The sequence below is a fragment of the Sceloporus occidentalis genome, unplaced genomic scaffold (genome assembly GCF_023333645.1).
Source record: "Sceloporus occidentalis isolate IW3139 unplaced genomic scaffold, rSceOcc1.0.p SCAF_61, whole genome shotgun sequence".
NCBI lineage: Eukaryota > Metazoa > Chordata > Lepidosauria > Squamata > Phrynosomatidae > Sceloporus > Sceloporus occidentalis.
The window spans coordinates 774,414-789,270 of NW_028317041.1; the positions used below are offsets into that span (position 1 = coordinate 774,414).

The 14,857-nt window shown below is 41.0% G+C and overlaps 1 protein-coding gene across 3 annotated transcripts in view; it reads left to right on the plus strand.

Moving 5' to 3' along the window:
- The window catches only part of LOC149287389 (F-box/WD repeat-containing protein 7), an 83,760-nt gene that overhangs the window by 58,198 nt on the left and 10,705 nt on the right, over nucleotides 1-14,857 (plus strand). For 2 of the 3 annotated variants that reach the window (XM_089492885.1, XM_089492886.1), the window contains 3 exons: nucleotides 2,749-2,831; nucleotides 5,015-5,156; nucleotides 14,291-14,425. In XM_089492885.1, coding sequence (XP_089349011.1) covers nucleotides 2,749-2,831; nucleotides 5,015-5,156; nucleotides 14,291-14,425 — 360 coding nt within the window. Of the gene's footprint in view, nucleotides 1-377; nucleotides 556-2,748; nucleotides 2,832-5,014; nucleotides 5,157-14,290; nucleotides 14,426-14,857 lie in introns of those variants that run through there. The other variant, XM_089492888.1, reaches the window with a different exon arrangement.

The window sequence follows — 14,857 nt, forward strand, 5'->3', positions numbered from 1 at the left end:
GAAGGGTTAATTGGGGACTGGTTCCCCCAGGCGAGTGTACGGTGAGGAGGGAGCATCTCGCTCCCCCCCCTGCTCCCCGCCAACAGGCTCCCCGAATCTCCATATAATTGATGTGTGGGCTGTGTAGCTGGAGCTCGATCCCAGACTGCACCATCGCTCGCTACTCCTTGAAGGAGGGGGCGTGGAATCCGATCCGCCGTCTGTGGCGCTTTTGTAAAATCAGTGCAGCGGAGGGTTTGGCCGGGATCGCCCCTCCCCAGTTCCCAGGCTGGTTTGCTCTGCTCTGAGTTGTTCTCAGTAGGGCTGCTGCTGGCTGCGTGTCGGGAAGCCTCCTGCGCTGCTGCCTGGAGTTCGCACTGTCCGCCTCCTTCCTTCCCCGCCTGACGTGCCCGAGCATGTCCGCATCAGACTGCGTGACATACCTACCTGCAGAGGGGATCGTGTCATCGCGCTGTCCGGCAATCCAGTAACCACTAAACGGGGATATAAGTGGGAGACCCGCGGAAACCGGCAATCATGGGCTTCTACGGCACTTTAAAGATGATCTTCTACAAAGTAAGTACTGAGGTTGGCTGCCCACCCCGCGGACCGACACACACACACTGCTCCAGTGAGTCTGGATTGGATGTGGGGATGGAGGACAGGGATGCAGGGGAAGGTGATAAGGGCACAGCATCCTCCCCTCCTGGTCCTGCAGATAGCAAACCCAGAGCATGCCAGCTACCAGACCCAGCCTGCATCCAGCGGTGGGTTATGGCACCACTAGTTTGGCTCTCTTACCCAAACACTGTGTGCCCCCTCCAGCTGCACCCCGATTCCTTTTTTTTTTTTTTTTTTTTTTATACCCCTGCAGCATTCTACGCGTCTAAACAACGTGATCGGATGCGAATAAATGATTTGTAATAAATATAAAGTATGCTTTACGGGTGTGTGATGGGTGCCAACGTCCAGTCTTTTGGACCCGTATATCAGTCCATCTCCCCACAAGTTTCTGGGATTCCTGACAAGGTTAAAATAAGAAATTTCTCACATTTAAAGGAAAACGGGAACACTTTATTGATGTGATTAGACCGCCATTTAACCCCATCACCACTAGAAGTATCTGAACCCCCATTACAGCGTATCCCATCTTGTAACTTGTGTTTGTAGGGAAAGGTTGTGAAAAGCTGGTATCCCGGTGACCCCTGAAGCTCTATCGTAGAGAACTAGTATTGTCATTTTGGCTTCAAATGGATCCCCTTAGTGGGATTTTGAGTAATATTTAGATATTGGATATTATAAATAAATGCAGCTTTTGTGACGTATCAGCATTAGTTAGCCTGATGACCGTGTTTGATAGCGAATATAAATTGTGCCATTTTTGTGCTATCTATAGAATAACTTGGCATGAGTTGTATAATAAGGTGATGATGTTTAGATCACAGTCTGTGTTCTGGGTCTTTTTCAATAAGTTGTGGTTTGTGGTTAATAATTAAATGCCTGTCACCAGTGTTGTTACTCCAGTAACCCTTCATCTCCCTGCACAACCACCGCTTGTCATTCTGAAACACATTAACCTTTCGCATAACCTTCAGACACACGAAGGGTTAAAAGTGATGGGATCAAAAGGACTTTTCTGAAAGGGAATTCTATATTAATCAGTACCCATGTGAGGAATGAGAGCTAATCCCATCACTACACTTTGTTCATTAAATATATGATACATCTTGTTAAAATCGCTTAGTGTCTTACAGGGTGACTTGGGTCCTTGATTTCATCTTACCGGATCGTTGTGTTAATCACTTGTAATTAACGATTCTATGTGATTGCCACGCAGAGTGGCAATCCAGGGTCACATTTCTAACCGAGTAACCGCTCGTTACTAAATCATTTTTCATGTTAAATGGATGATCTTTAATTGTAAAACAAGATTTTTATTTTCTTCGTAAGCAGTTTATTACAAAATGCTAAAAGATAAGCATTTTACTGATTTTTCTTAAATCGAAATTCATTCACTTTGCAAACTCAGATTCCTGCAAAGAATTTTAAGCTCGGGGGGGGCACGCAACTCAACAGGTCCTTTAAAGCTTATGAATACTGTTAAATTGCAGCCCTCTTACATGCAAGACGTCCGTATATCTTAGCAAACATGAGTGCCTGCATTTTGTTTACCACTTAAAAGACGTTGACACACGGGGTGTTAGAAATCAACAGGTTGTGCAGTGCTTTACTCTAGTAGGTGCAATTCCTATCATTCCTAGCTAAAATAGCTGCCGTCTGATCGTGCTATAACAAGAAATAATTGACATTTAAACTCTAGTTGTTGGCCGAGAATAATAACTTATTAGATGCACTAGATACGCTAAGGCTTGCGTTAAATCGACTTAGTGCCATAAACACAATGTATGAAACCACCCCCTTATGTTGTTGTATGATATGGGAGCCTTCAATACTAAATTGTAATGAAAAAACATGTTGTACCCTTTGTAATCACCACTCTGTATATTTTATGTGTTGGATTAATTGGGTTGTTGCATTATAGGATCCCCCGGGGAATCCACGCGAATGCCTAGTTCAGTGCGTTGCTGAAATGTAGCTGTCCCATCTGTTTGCTGGTAGAATGCTTCTCCATCTTTCATTATGTGTTTTGCTCAGCCTTGCACCTTTGTGTCCCTGATTATATTTCCACGATTGCAAGCCATTATTTAACCAGGTTATCACTGGACCGTCCTCAGGCACACTGTTTTATGCATTGTTTCTTTTTTCCAGATGAAGAGAAAGTTGGACCATGGATCCGAGGTCCGTTCTTTCTCTTTGGGAAAGAAGCCCTGCAAAGGCTCCGAGTACACAAGGTAATTAAATTCAATAATGGCTCCTTTGGTCATGACTGGAGTGTACATCCTGTCTCACCAGCTGCCGATCCTCTTCTCTAATTTGAACACAGCTTTGCTTTCATTACTACTCCAGAGGGTCGTTTTTAGTCGTGAATAACAGCAGATTAATTGGTGGCTCTGATGAAAATCCATGTCCCCCCCCCCCAAGATTTAAGCAAAGCTGTTGCCGTGGAGGAAAAAGAACACTTCACTTTGATATGCCACCCCCACCCCTTAAATCACTTGAACACCCCCTGCGTATGCTTGTGAGAAGTGAAGCAACTGTTTGTTGTGCTTGGAATTGATCAATGTGTCTCACTTGGCTTTGTGTGCCCCTCCATCTTCTGAACAGTAAATTAATATGTAGAATCGAGCTTTCCTAGACAATTCTGAAGCGCTGAACGAGGCCTTGGTAACTGATTTACATCTTCCTCATACTGGCACTGACCGTTAAGTGAAATATGATTTAATACACAAAATGTATGGAACTCAAAGACCTTATATTTGTGGCCAGTCAAGTAGATGTAGTGCCAAAGAGTGAGCCGGTCTGCTGCAATCCTTACATTACTAATAAAACCTGTTATTGCTAAAACGGCTATTGGTTGAAGGTGTTTAATTTACAGATTGTGGAAGACCTTAAAATCACTCAAATAGTCTTCTCCTCCTGAAAATCCCACCACAGAGGTGGAAACAAATCATCCTATGCTTTTTGGAGACCTGTGGAAGAAACCCTTTTTAGAGTGGAGAGCAACATCGTAATACTTGTTAAAAAATGATGTTCAGGAATCCCCAATAAGGTTTTTTTTCCTTAGCCTCTTTTACAAGGACTATAAGCTCTACTTCAGTGCAATCTACCCCGTTCATACTTAAGTCATTTACTCTCTTCTCAGAGCATGTATGACCTCACAACTCCAGGATGTGGCATGTTCAAACACGGTGGTTACACACAAGTTATTACATCTAGCTTAACTGCTACATAACGTTAAATAACATTAAATAAGTGGATTAATAGGGTGTTTAGTTTTGTCCAGTTCCCTGTTTTCCCGCAATTTAAATGGACTACTAGCATCTCCCTTTGAATTAAATAGCCATGTATCATTATGTATGAAGAACATATACACATGGATGTGACCAGACCCCATAACCCCAAAGCATCAATCAGTTTGGCGTAATTCATTAAAGCTTTCACACAGAGATTAAGCCTTGAGCACTTTTATTGGTCTTAGTGGACCCAGGAGTCTTCTAAATTGTGAAAGGCGTAGAAATGCAAAGCTATTATTGTAATGGAAGCTTAAAGCTTTAAATGTCATCAAGAGCTTCCAATAGTGGTTATTGTCAGAAAATTAAAGACCAAGAGGTGCCCATAGTGGTTCCAGGGTTTTAAAGAACCTTGTGATGTAACAGCATGATGTAATCAATATAGCTTGTGCTACCAGCCAAGTAGAATGCCAACTGTTCAACAGAAATGTGTATTTAACATGTTTTACATATAAATATGACTTTCTGAGTCATGATCCCCCCCTTCTTGGTCACATCACTAGATTGTAATAATCATTCCACCGAGCTCCATGTAGCAGCCACTAGGAAATAAATGAACTGTTAACCCCTTTTAGATAATGAAAAAACTATAGCACATTAGACAGCGAGCCTCTGCTGCTCTCGAGGGCAGGGTGTTAAATTAGCGAGGGATACAGTACATGCCCACTGGGAATGTTTGCTAGGAATGTACGTGTCTGAGAAATTGATTACATGCTTGAGAAGCGTGTTGCCAAGTGCCCCAATTTTGAGTGACAGCTTGAGCAGTATTTGTCCAATAAGATATCCACCATCAGACTGGATAAAGGGTGGTCATAAGTGAACTGGTTTCAAACATTTTATATAGTAGTAATTAATTAATTTAATAGTACATTGTTCATATGTTAAAAATACCCCATTTCCCCATAGGATACCCCTGTTTCCTTATTCTGATCATAGTTTTAGTGCAAGTTGAGTTTTCTTGGGCTTTCTTATTTATAATGTAATTTCCAAAATGTATGTGTGATATATAGATATATATATATATATAGATATATCTCAAATATTATGCCCATGTTGTTGAGATATAGGATACACATGACATTCAAGTTTTAATTCTAGATATTATCTGCTTTGTTTTGTTATAGTACAACAGGTCTTGTGCCATGTTCAGCAACACCTACCACATTTGGGGACCTAAGGGCGGCGAACGGCCAGGGTCAACAGCGACGTCGCATTACGTCAGTACAGCCTCCCACAGGCCTCCAGGAATGGCTAAAAATGTTCCAGGTACCTATTCATTTCCAAAGCTCTTGGCTAGAGATGACTTGCTAGGATAAAAAAAAATGTAGTGATTAATATTACAGATTGGTGACACCCACTATCCTTATGGTGGCATCGGTGAAGTGATGCTGCATTTTCACGGTTTTCTTTTATGTGGGAATATTGCTTGTGCGTAATAACAAAGTGAAAAAAGCAAAATGTTTTGGATCCTCCTTGGAATATTCTATTTAAAATGACAGAGAAGAAGATGAACATTGTATTACAGATTTCAGCTCTTCAATGGGACCGTGTCTACTCGTGCCCCTACAGGTGTTCTCCTGTCTACATTTTGTACCATTTTACCGTAAAGCTGTATACCTGGAATGATTGTGTTTTTGTTGTATCTATTCAACTGGCGAAATGTTTAGTTTAAGTTGATGCCTTTTTTAATGCCAATATCAAAGACACAACTTTTGAGACCTCAGAAATGTCTTCCTAAGATTCTGTTTGATCAAGAGCCCTCTGGTCCCTAACACTTGTGACATAACATCTTTTCCTGCATTGATTCAAAACAAACTGTAGAGTATATCTGTAATCAATCCAATGCAACCTGTATGGTGTGCAGTATGAAACTCATACTGGAGATCTAAATTATGAAAAATGACAACACACGGAACATCTTAGTGGTTGCCTGCTTCACTAATGCCCACATAGTGGCAGTTTTGAAAATATTTGAGGGTTGTACTGCTTTTTGCCCCGACCTATGTACAATTAATATTTGTTGCCAATATGTTTAAGCATTTAACTTGTTGGGTGCAGTAATTCCATACATGAGTCTGGAAGAAGCTCTTATGGTGGTTGCTGTTTGTCATCTGCTTGTCTGTTTATTTACTGCATAGGACATACAAACTAAGCTACAACTGACAGTGTGTCTTTTGTGCTGGTGGGGCTAAAATGGACACATTGTTCTCATTGGGTTGTATGTTCCCTTAGTTTCTGCTTCAGTAGTTTCCACGTCCAGAGTTTGAGCCAGCAGCTCAGCACTGCACTCCTTTTGTAAACTGAATGAAAGCAAACAACTCTGTACTTTTCACTGGGAGCAGTCGGCACAGAAGGTCACGGCAGAATTGCAAACCGTAGAGACATTTGTGTCACAACACAGAAGCTTTATACTTTAGAGCAATATGTGTCTTGTGTGGACAGCATACCCTGTTACCTGCTAGCAAAGCAAGACCATGACTTGTTACTGTGCAAGAGGTCCATGGCTCATCTGTTGACCTCTTAGTAGATGCTACCTGCATGCTTAGGTAAATCCACAGCCCATGCCTCGATATAGCAAACACCCACACATATAATATTGTAAAAAGTCTCAAAAAAATCCATAGAATCTCTCATGTTCAATAAGTTGACTCAATTTTATTTTTTTTATTTGTAGACCCAGAGCAACCACCTTTAGAGGTATTGAATGAACGTTTATTTCTCGGTCATGAGAAATGCATTGGTGTATTTAAAACAGGGCAAGGCATGGGAAGTGGTATAGAGATTTCTACATGATGATGTAATTCGACTATGTGAAGGAGTACTTTCTGACCCAAAGCAGCGTGATTGGACAGTTTATGTAATGTCTTTCATCTCTATTGGATTTCCAATCACGTTAAAACAAACCGTAGGTATTGTTTTGTCTGGTGGTACAGCTGGTTTTCTCTTGGGAAAGTGTAGGTCTAGATGCATTCAGGTTTTGGAGAATAAATGGGAAGCTGTGCTGTAGATGAATGGTTTAGCTTGTCAAGCCCCAACATGCAGTGTGTAGGGAGGGGTATGCAGGTAATTATCCAGAGCATCTGGGCGACGTGCCAGGTGCTTCTCAGCTCTTTCCGGGGGGGAGCTGCAGTGTCGCCATTCTGCGCTACCTATCAGCAGAGCTCCACTGTGTTAATATGCATGAATTGTCCTTTACCGTTACACTGCATCAAGGCATTCGCCATCATCTCCACTCCCTCTTCCCAGCTATAATTACAGGCTCCCATTCAGTCGGGTCAATTTGGTGGAGCTCTAGTATGCAAATTGATTAGAGTAGATAAGACAATGTGATTTGGATTTAAACAGTGGAAGTTTGTGATGGAACAACCTTTCCGAAAGGATCATGCTGATCGGCAGCGGCTCTAATTGTGAAATTGTTGTATGGGGATACATTATGCTAAGTGCTGGATCAGAACTCTGTCACAATGAGTTGTGACAGGCTAGATGAGCTGTAAATTAAGGGTAATAGTAACTCTTCTTACAGAAGAAAAGTGCACAGGTCCGGTAAAACCACCACGAGCAAGCTCATTAAAAATATCTCTGTGTGACCGCAGGTTAGTTAAATTACTGAACCAATTATTTCCCTCTTATTTGCTTGGATATCCTTAAATTATGACACTGGATGACCCCAGAACTGAGATTAGAAACATTAGAAAGGCTTTACAAAAACTAATCTTGTAATATTAGGAAGTTTGAAAACCAATTGCCGTGTATGTTAAAATGACAAAAGCGTAAGAGACACATAATAGAACCTGTCCTTTATTATATGTTTAAAGGAGCACTCCAGTGCCCTATGCAGTCCCACGGATGGGGCTGGGGGTCAGTATGTTTCACGTGCACCTTGGCCAGCAGAAGATGGCTTTGAATGCAAAGAGTTGGGGGTCGCAGGGAAAGAGGCAAATACACAGGGTGTATTGTGATGAACCCCTCCACGCATTTGCAAAGTAGGAAATGTTCTGCATAAAAGTTCTTGGTAATGACCTAATTCAGTGGGTATTATTGCATACTTTTTCACAATATACCTATATATCTTGTGGCACATTTTTGTAGCCTACATTGATTAGAATGGTCCTGTGTAATCAAAACCCATTTGTTATAGAATTTAATACATCATCTCTAAGGTGATTATATCAAAAAGGCTTGGTATAATCACATTTTAGATTAGAAGGTAACTTCTGCCATGCTTTTTTATTGCTTGTATCACTTAAAAAGAGCTTTACAAAATGAGATCATTGATTCAAAACACATGTATGTGTGTTAGCCCTGTTACCCCAACCCAGTCTACTAGGCAAACTTCCAATGCATTTTTCTAAACAGTAGAATGGATCAGTCTTAGTCACCCTACAGGTCCCTCTGTGTAATTAAGGATATTGCCTTAATTAACATTGCCAAAAACTCAGTGTGGTGTTGGGTATGGAATATCAACCAAATGATCGCCATTCTATAGAAATTAAACCCACTTTTGTTCTGTGCTGCACTACATCAGCGTATTAAGCTAATGCTGTATCTGTACTGACTGATTATTTTGATTTATTTTAGTGGTTGTATACCACCATTAACAGACGCGTTTTGTTATTAAAATATATATCCTGCATCCTTAGCTCATAGAGGGGCTGTATGCTCTTTGTGTGTCATAGCGATGCTTTTAATTAAATTAAGCTGAGTCGGTAATATCATAAGGCTCGGTTTAAGTGCTAACTTGGGCCGATCATTGCAGAGAATAACAGCTCCATTTAAGCATTTGTCAGTAAACCTTGGTAAAAGAATAAGTCTGTGACTTTAAAATGGTATTATCATTAATCCATGACATTACTGCCTATTTAAAGATAAAAACCAAGGATGTGCTCTTCGTGAAGGATTTCCACTAAATAAAGCACTAACCCTGTTAATGCTGGCCATGCTTCCTTTCTATCTCTTAGATTCTGTACCTGTCTAAGTCTGGCTAACTTCTGAAAGAGCGTGGCTATTGTCCTATTATGGCTTGGCTTATGTTACAAATTGTCTGCTGTGTTTAGTCTCATTTGGTTGCCTTTGTTTCCGTAAGCCACAAAGCTGCGCCTAAACCAGTTTGCTCTCTTCTAATGTTTATGGTCTCTCCTATTTGAATTTCTGTTTGCATAAAAATGAAATCCCTTTGATGAGGCAGGCTCAATGGAAAAGAAGCAATTTTGGCAAAAAAAAAATAAAAAAAAAATCAGTTATTCTTAGTTTGTGTGTGGAACCAAGACTTCATTGCAAGTGTCCACCACCAGCTAACCTCTATTATCGGACAAGCTTGCCATCCTCTTATGGTTTATATTTGCTTTCTTGTGTTTCCCCAAATCCTACATTTTACAGCTCGAATTAAGAAACATATATTTTCCTATTTTTTACTCTGCCTGATAATAACTGATGTTTATTTCAGGCATTGTTTGCACGGGTGGGTGAGGAGAAGATAAAGAACTTATGGACAGGAAATTGATAATGCTAGTTTGCCGAGAATCACAACTACCTTGGGCTGAAATAGGCCCTTCTTTTAATGTCTCCAAAACACAGCTTTACAAGGAGCAAACCCTTTGAGTGATATTAATACATTTAAAAAAGCCACAAGAATGGTTGAAGTCCACTGAAGGCTTTTGATCCAGTGGTGCCTATGTGGCACTCAAACTGTAAAACCTGTGCTGACGTAGGTTATTGTCACCATTTTGTTGTCACGGATGACACTTAATAGAATCACTGTGTATGTATTTATATATATAACACACATACATGATTGATCTATAACAGAGTTGCTTAAAAAGTTCTTTAGTGCTTGACTGTAAGTTAACATTAGCAGCAAATCCAAAAGAGAAGTAGCCCTGGGGCTTTCCTGCCACCAGCTTTTAAATCAAATGCCTAACTAGTGTTTTGCTTTAATGATGTAGGTTTCACTTGGGGGGGGGGGATTGTTACTTAAAGATTGATACGCAAAAAAGTAACATTCTCTAAAAAGGTAAACAAAGCGAACATTTTTTACAGACGTATCTGTTCATTTTAATCACCCCTTTTTTTTTTTTTAATGCATTTTATCTGGGGACGCTTCCAGTTTTTAAATATTAGCCACAGAACTCTGAGTAAAGGAAGTGGACTTTGGTACAGGGCCGATAGAAATCCTGGTCTAAAATATCGGCAGCTTAAATTTCCCATCTAGTGCCTATCACGATTACGCACTTAATTCTTGGCTTCTAAAAAAACTAAACATTTTATAATTGTCTACTATCTGAATTTGTGTAAAACATACAGCACGTAGCTGTTGATTATTTGCAAAATGCCATAGGATTTTTTTACGGTCGTATTATAGGTATTGGACCAAATGAAAAATGTGGCCTATACAGAACTGTTATTCCATTAGTTTTGTTGCGACAATGCTGCCGTGGTCCCAGGTCATTCATTTGTGGGCCTTGTCGCTGCTTTTCCCCATTAGTATGTGCTCATAATCTTTTAAGATTATTGAAATAGCTCTTTTATCATAATATGTTCTGAAAAAACACCCTATGGGGATTATGTATAAAAGTGATGGTTTTCAATGGTATGGTCCAAGCAGCAACCATTGTTTGTTGTGATGAGTCCATTCCTTGAGCTTTACGTCAGAGTTGCCCTATGATGTTTCACAATAACAAAACTAATTCTCCATTTAAGCAACATTTGTCCAGATCCAATCTTCTTGTGTTGTAAACATACTTCCTAAACGCTGTGAAGCAGCCCTTTTCACCACAGTCTTTAATGGAAGATTGCATTGTATTGTGTCTGAAGCACCTTGGGGTCCAATAAATGTGATTGTAGTTATACACAGACTATGATGTGGACAGAGCGTATTAAGGGAACGATTTCTGTTACCGTTTATTACGTGGGTCATTGTGCTAAACTTTCAGTGACCTTTCCATAGGACTGAAGCTGCATTAGAATGAAGTGTTTATTATTTCTGCTAGCAGAGGTGTCCACTTAATGTAATGGACTTTTGGCACGGTGATAAGATAATGGAAGTACAGCGGTACTCTACCACTCCAGACCAATTCTACTGAACTTGGCATTGTACCTCTGGTCCTTGAAACCTGATTTGATGCGGCATATAGGCAGGGAGAAGCAGACTGCGTTTTCTATAGCAAGTTCTCAGTCGTACTTTTAAGCCCCATGGTACAGTGTTAGATCGCTCTCGTGTGCTCCGGGGTCCAGCTATTTAAGCATGGCTGCTATATGTAGAGTTGGGAACGTTTGGAAAATAACTGGGACTGTATTAGTCAAGTTCTCACCATGTTATCAGTTTGTAACATGAGACTTTGGTTCCAGCCATTGCAGACCTCACAAGAGGTAGATGATCTGTGGGGTAAAAGGGGATCCCTGGGGTACAAATAATAAGAAAAAAAATAGCTGATGGCAGGAATAAAACAGAGCTGAAATTTAAGTAAGAACACTTGTAGTTGCATTAAAAAAAAAAATGAATCAGGTTATCGCATAAAGAAACCCAGTATTTCAATTCTGTGAACAGCTGCTCTTTGCGGTCTAATTTTTTTTTTATTTTTTTTTTTGACGCACCAAAAATTAGTCAACAGATGATGCTTATCCCTCCTTATGCAGCGATAATTGCCAGAACCAAGGCGCGTGCGTGTGAACCTTTGTGTACTCCGGTTGGCTCCGCCGCACTTCGTATGTGATAATTGTGTGGGAGAGAACAGAGCAGTCCCTATCTGCACAGTCAGGCTACAGCCATTAACGGGCAAACTACACGCTTTGTACCCTAGCTTTAAACGGTGAAATTCTAGGAACGTTTCACTTGTTTACGGAAAGCCTTCTCTTTCTGTGTAATTACTTTAGAGGAAATGTAAATGTCAGCGAGCGAAAGGTATAGTTTGTCTTTTGAATCCTGCACATGTGCTTTAATCTGTTCAAACAAACGTTTGTCCCATGTTTGGGTAGGAAACAGAGTAATCTTTGTTGATTACATGTCCTGATTTGCATAATGTGTTTTACCTCTATCGATATACCTCTGTGTATATAATATCAATATATGTACATAGAATATATAAATATTAAATGTACATATACTATAGATACACACACACACCCATCATGGTTAACTAATTCCCCATTCCGCTCTTCTGTGATATTAAAGCTTTTAATGGATTTCATTACTTAAGCTGATGTTATTACAAAACCAATATAAAGGCTTCCAAGAAAATCTTGTGTGCTTCTTACTTTTATTGTTTGGGCTTTATGAGAAAAATACTTCTGGGACTCGGTGACAATAATAGCTGCAGGTACAGTCTATTGACATTCAGCATTTGTCATAAGGTGCACTTTAAATGGCATTAGTGTAGGAAATAAAATGCAGGCTACCGATAAGTGATGGTTTAGACCATCAGTGTCTGAAAACCCCGACAAGAGTCGGTAGCTGGAGCTCTGAACGAGTCCTCCATAGTCGGTTCCCAAAACACCGATGGTTCCTGTGCCTCAGTTATGGTATCATGTTATAGTGCAGTGTTAGGTGGGTTCATCCCCGGGAAACAAATTCCTTAGGGTTACAACGTTCAGTCTTCTCAATACAATTGACACGTAACCTGGATGAATTTATCTTGCCGTCCAGTAGTAAGGGCATCGTTATTAAAGATCTGTATAATGCAGGGCTCGACAAATCCCAGGTGCCAGGTCGCCATGGCGACTCAGAATTCTGTCCTGGCGCCTAGGTGTTTGTCAGCCTGTGATCGCGGGGGGCGCTGCTGCTGCTGCTGTCTGCCCAGGAGTCTGGGCAGACAGCACAGCCACTCAGAGCCCGCCCCCGAGCCTGAGATCCCTCCCACGGAGTGATTCTGTAGGCTGAAACCGCGATTGCATGAAAACCTGCAATCGCGTTTTCAGCTGCCACAGGCAGCTTCAGGGAAGATGGTTGAGTGTTGATTGGGTCCCCACACAACTGCGGGGACCTGACCCAACACCCCCCTGCTGCCTGATCGCTCCATGAGAGCGAAAGTGCAGCGTTAACCCCTTCAATGCCGCCCAGGCAGGCCAGCAACAGCAAAAACGAGCCCCCACAAGATGACTCCAGTAGGGGACTCCTGTGATGACTCCTGTAGGCATGGAAGCCTACAGAAGTCATCAGAGACTCCCCCCTGTAATGGCTGGTCTATAGACCAGCAATTGCGTCCCAGCTGCCAGAGGCAGCTTCAGGGACAGGGGGAGAGGGTTCTTCGGTCTCCACATGAGTGTGGAGACCAACCCCAACCCCCCCTGCTGCCTGATCACTCCATGAGAGCGAAAGTGCAGCGTTAACCCCTTCAATTCCACATTCGTGGCATTGCAGGGGTTAACATTTGTCCCCACAAGCTTGTGGGGACTAAATATCTGCCAATGCTGTGCTCCAATGGAACATCAGCATTGAAAGTGTTAAAAAAAAATAAAAATAGTAATTACAAAAAAAAAACAAAAAACCAGCACTGACCTGAAAGTCCAGGGTGCCTCCAGGTCAAATGCTGTGGTTTTAGTAAGCGGGCTGATAATGATCAGATCACTCCTAACCAACTGTTAGTTTAAAAAAAAAATCCTGGCTCCTAACTTTTTTAGCTGGCGCCTAGATTCACAACAAATTGGTCAAGCCCTGGTATAATGTCACCCTAAGTGGTAGTAGAACTTGCTGTAGCAGGTGGTTGCAGCTATCTGCAGCGGCTGCCCAGTCTTGATATCGGTGTGTAGGCTTGTATACATTATCAGAAATCCTATCGTTTAACCGGGCACCAGAGTGAAGATCAAAACGTCTTTTCTCATAGTGTCGTATTATCCCTCAAAGCGAGTTAAGCTGGCCCAAGCACTTTTACTGTAACCGTATTATATTAGATCTGAGTGATCTGGGCTGTGATATAACCTCTTCTCGTTGGGCTTTATATCTAAGTGCATTATTACCTTGGCCTTATTTTTTTTGCTACATACCACTTATGCATAGTATGCATGAACAATTTGATTTAGTAATGAGAACAGATATTTGTGCATCTATCATATGCCTATAAGGCAACTTTTATTTGGCCGCAGTGCATGCAACATGGAAGTTGCTGTTTTTTGTAATGTGGGAATGGATGCTGACCTTCTGTGTGTGATTCCTCCGGTCGTGCTTTAAGATCAGTGTTGGGCCCCAGCTCCTCTGATGCTTTGGCCTACAGCTCTCCATCCATGGCTGGTCACGCAATGTTTTAAGCTCTTCATTAACATTTTTTCCAGTGTCTGGTAGAATGAGTACCTCTAAATGACCACTTGTTTTTGTTTTTTTTAGGAAAGTTTGCTCTTAGGGCAAGGTTTTTTTTCATGGACTGTCTGATATATATTTCCATTTTTAATGTTTTTTTTTTCTTGTTTTGCAGAGCTGGAGTGGACCAGAAAAGCTGTTGGCTTTAGATGAACTTATTGACAGTTGTGAACCCACCCAAGTAAAGCATATGATGCAAGTGATTGAGCCCCAGTTCCAACGGGATTTTATTTCTTTGCTACCGAAAGAGGTGAGATTTGTTAGATGTTATCTGCCGAAACATAGCAATATTTGCATCCATCTTTAAGTATTGCCATAATAATTGCAGTCTTCGTATAAGTTTTGTGCTGTATTAATTGCTGTTAGAGTAAAACAAGCAGACACTTTTCCGTGACTTAATATCGTGTTCTATATTAATGTGTACTTATGAATTAAAGTGGCATGCCAGTTGTACTAAGTCATGGGACCTGAATGCAGATGATAAGGATATTAATGATTTCATGCAGGCTGTTGAAACAGAATGAACTGAAATAAAGAATTTGCCAAAGATGGAATTTTTAAAACCAGTTGTTTCAGAGCCTTAGGGATGTAGTATGAGAAGCCATCGGCGAGCATGTTTATAATTACGTACATTCTTTATCATACACTGCAAGCCACACATTCACAGTACTGCTGCAACATG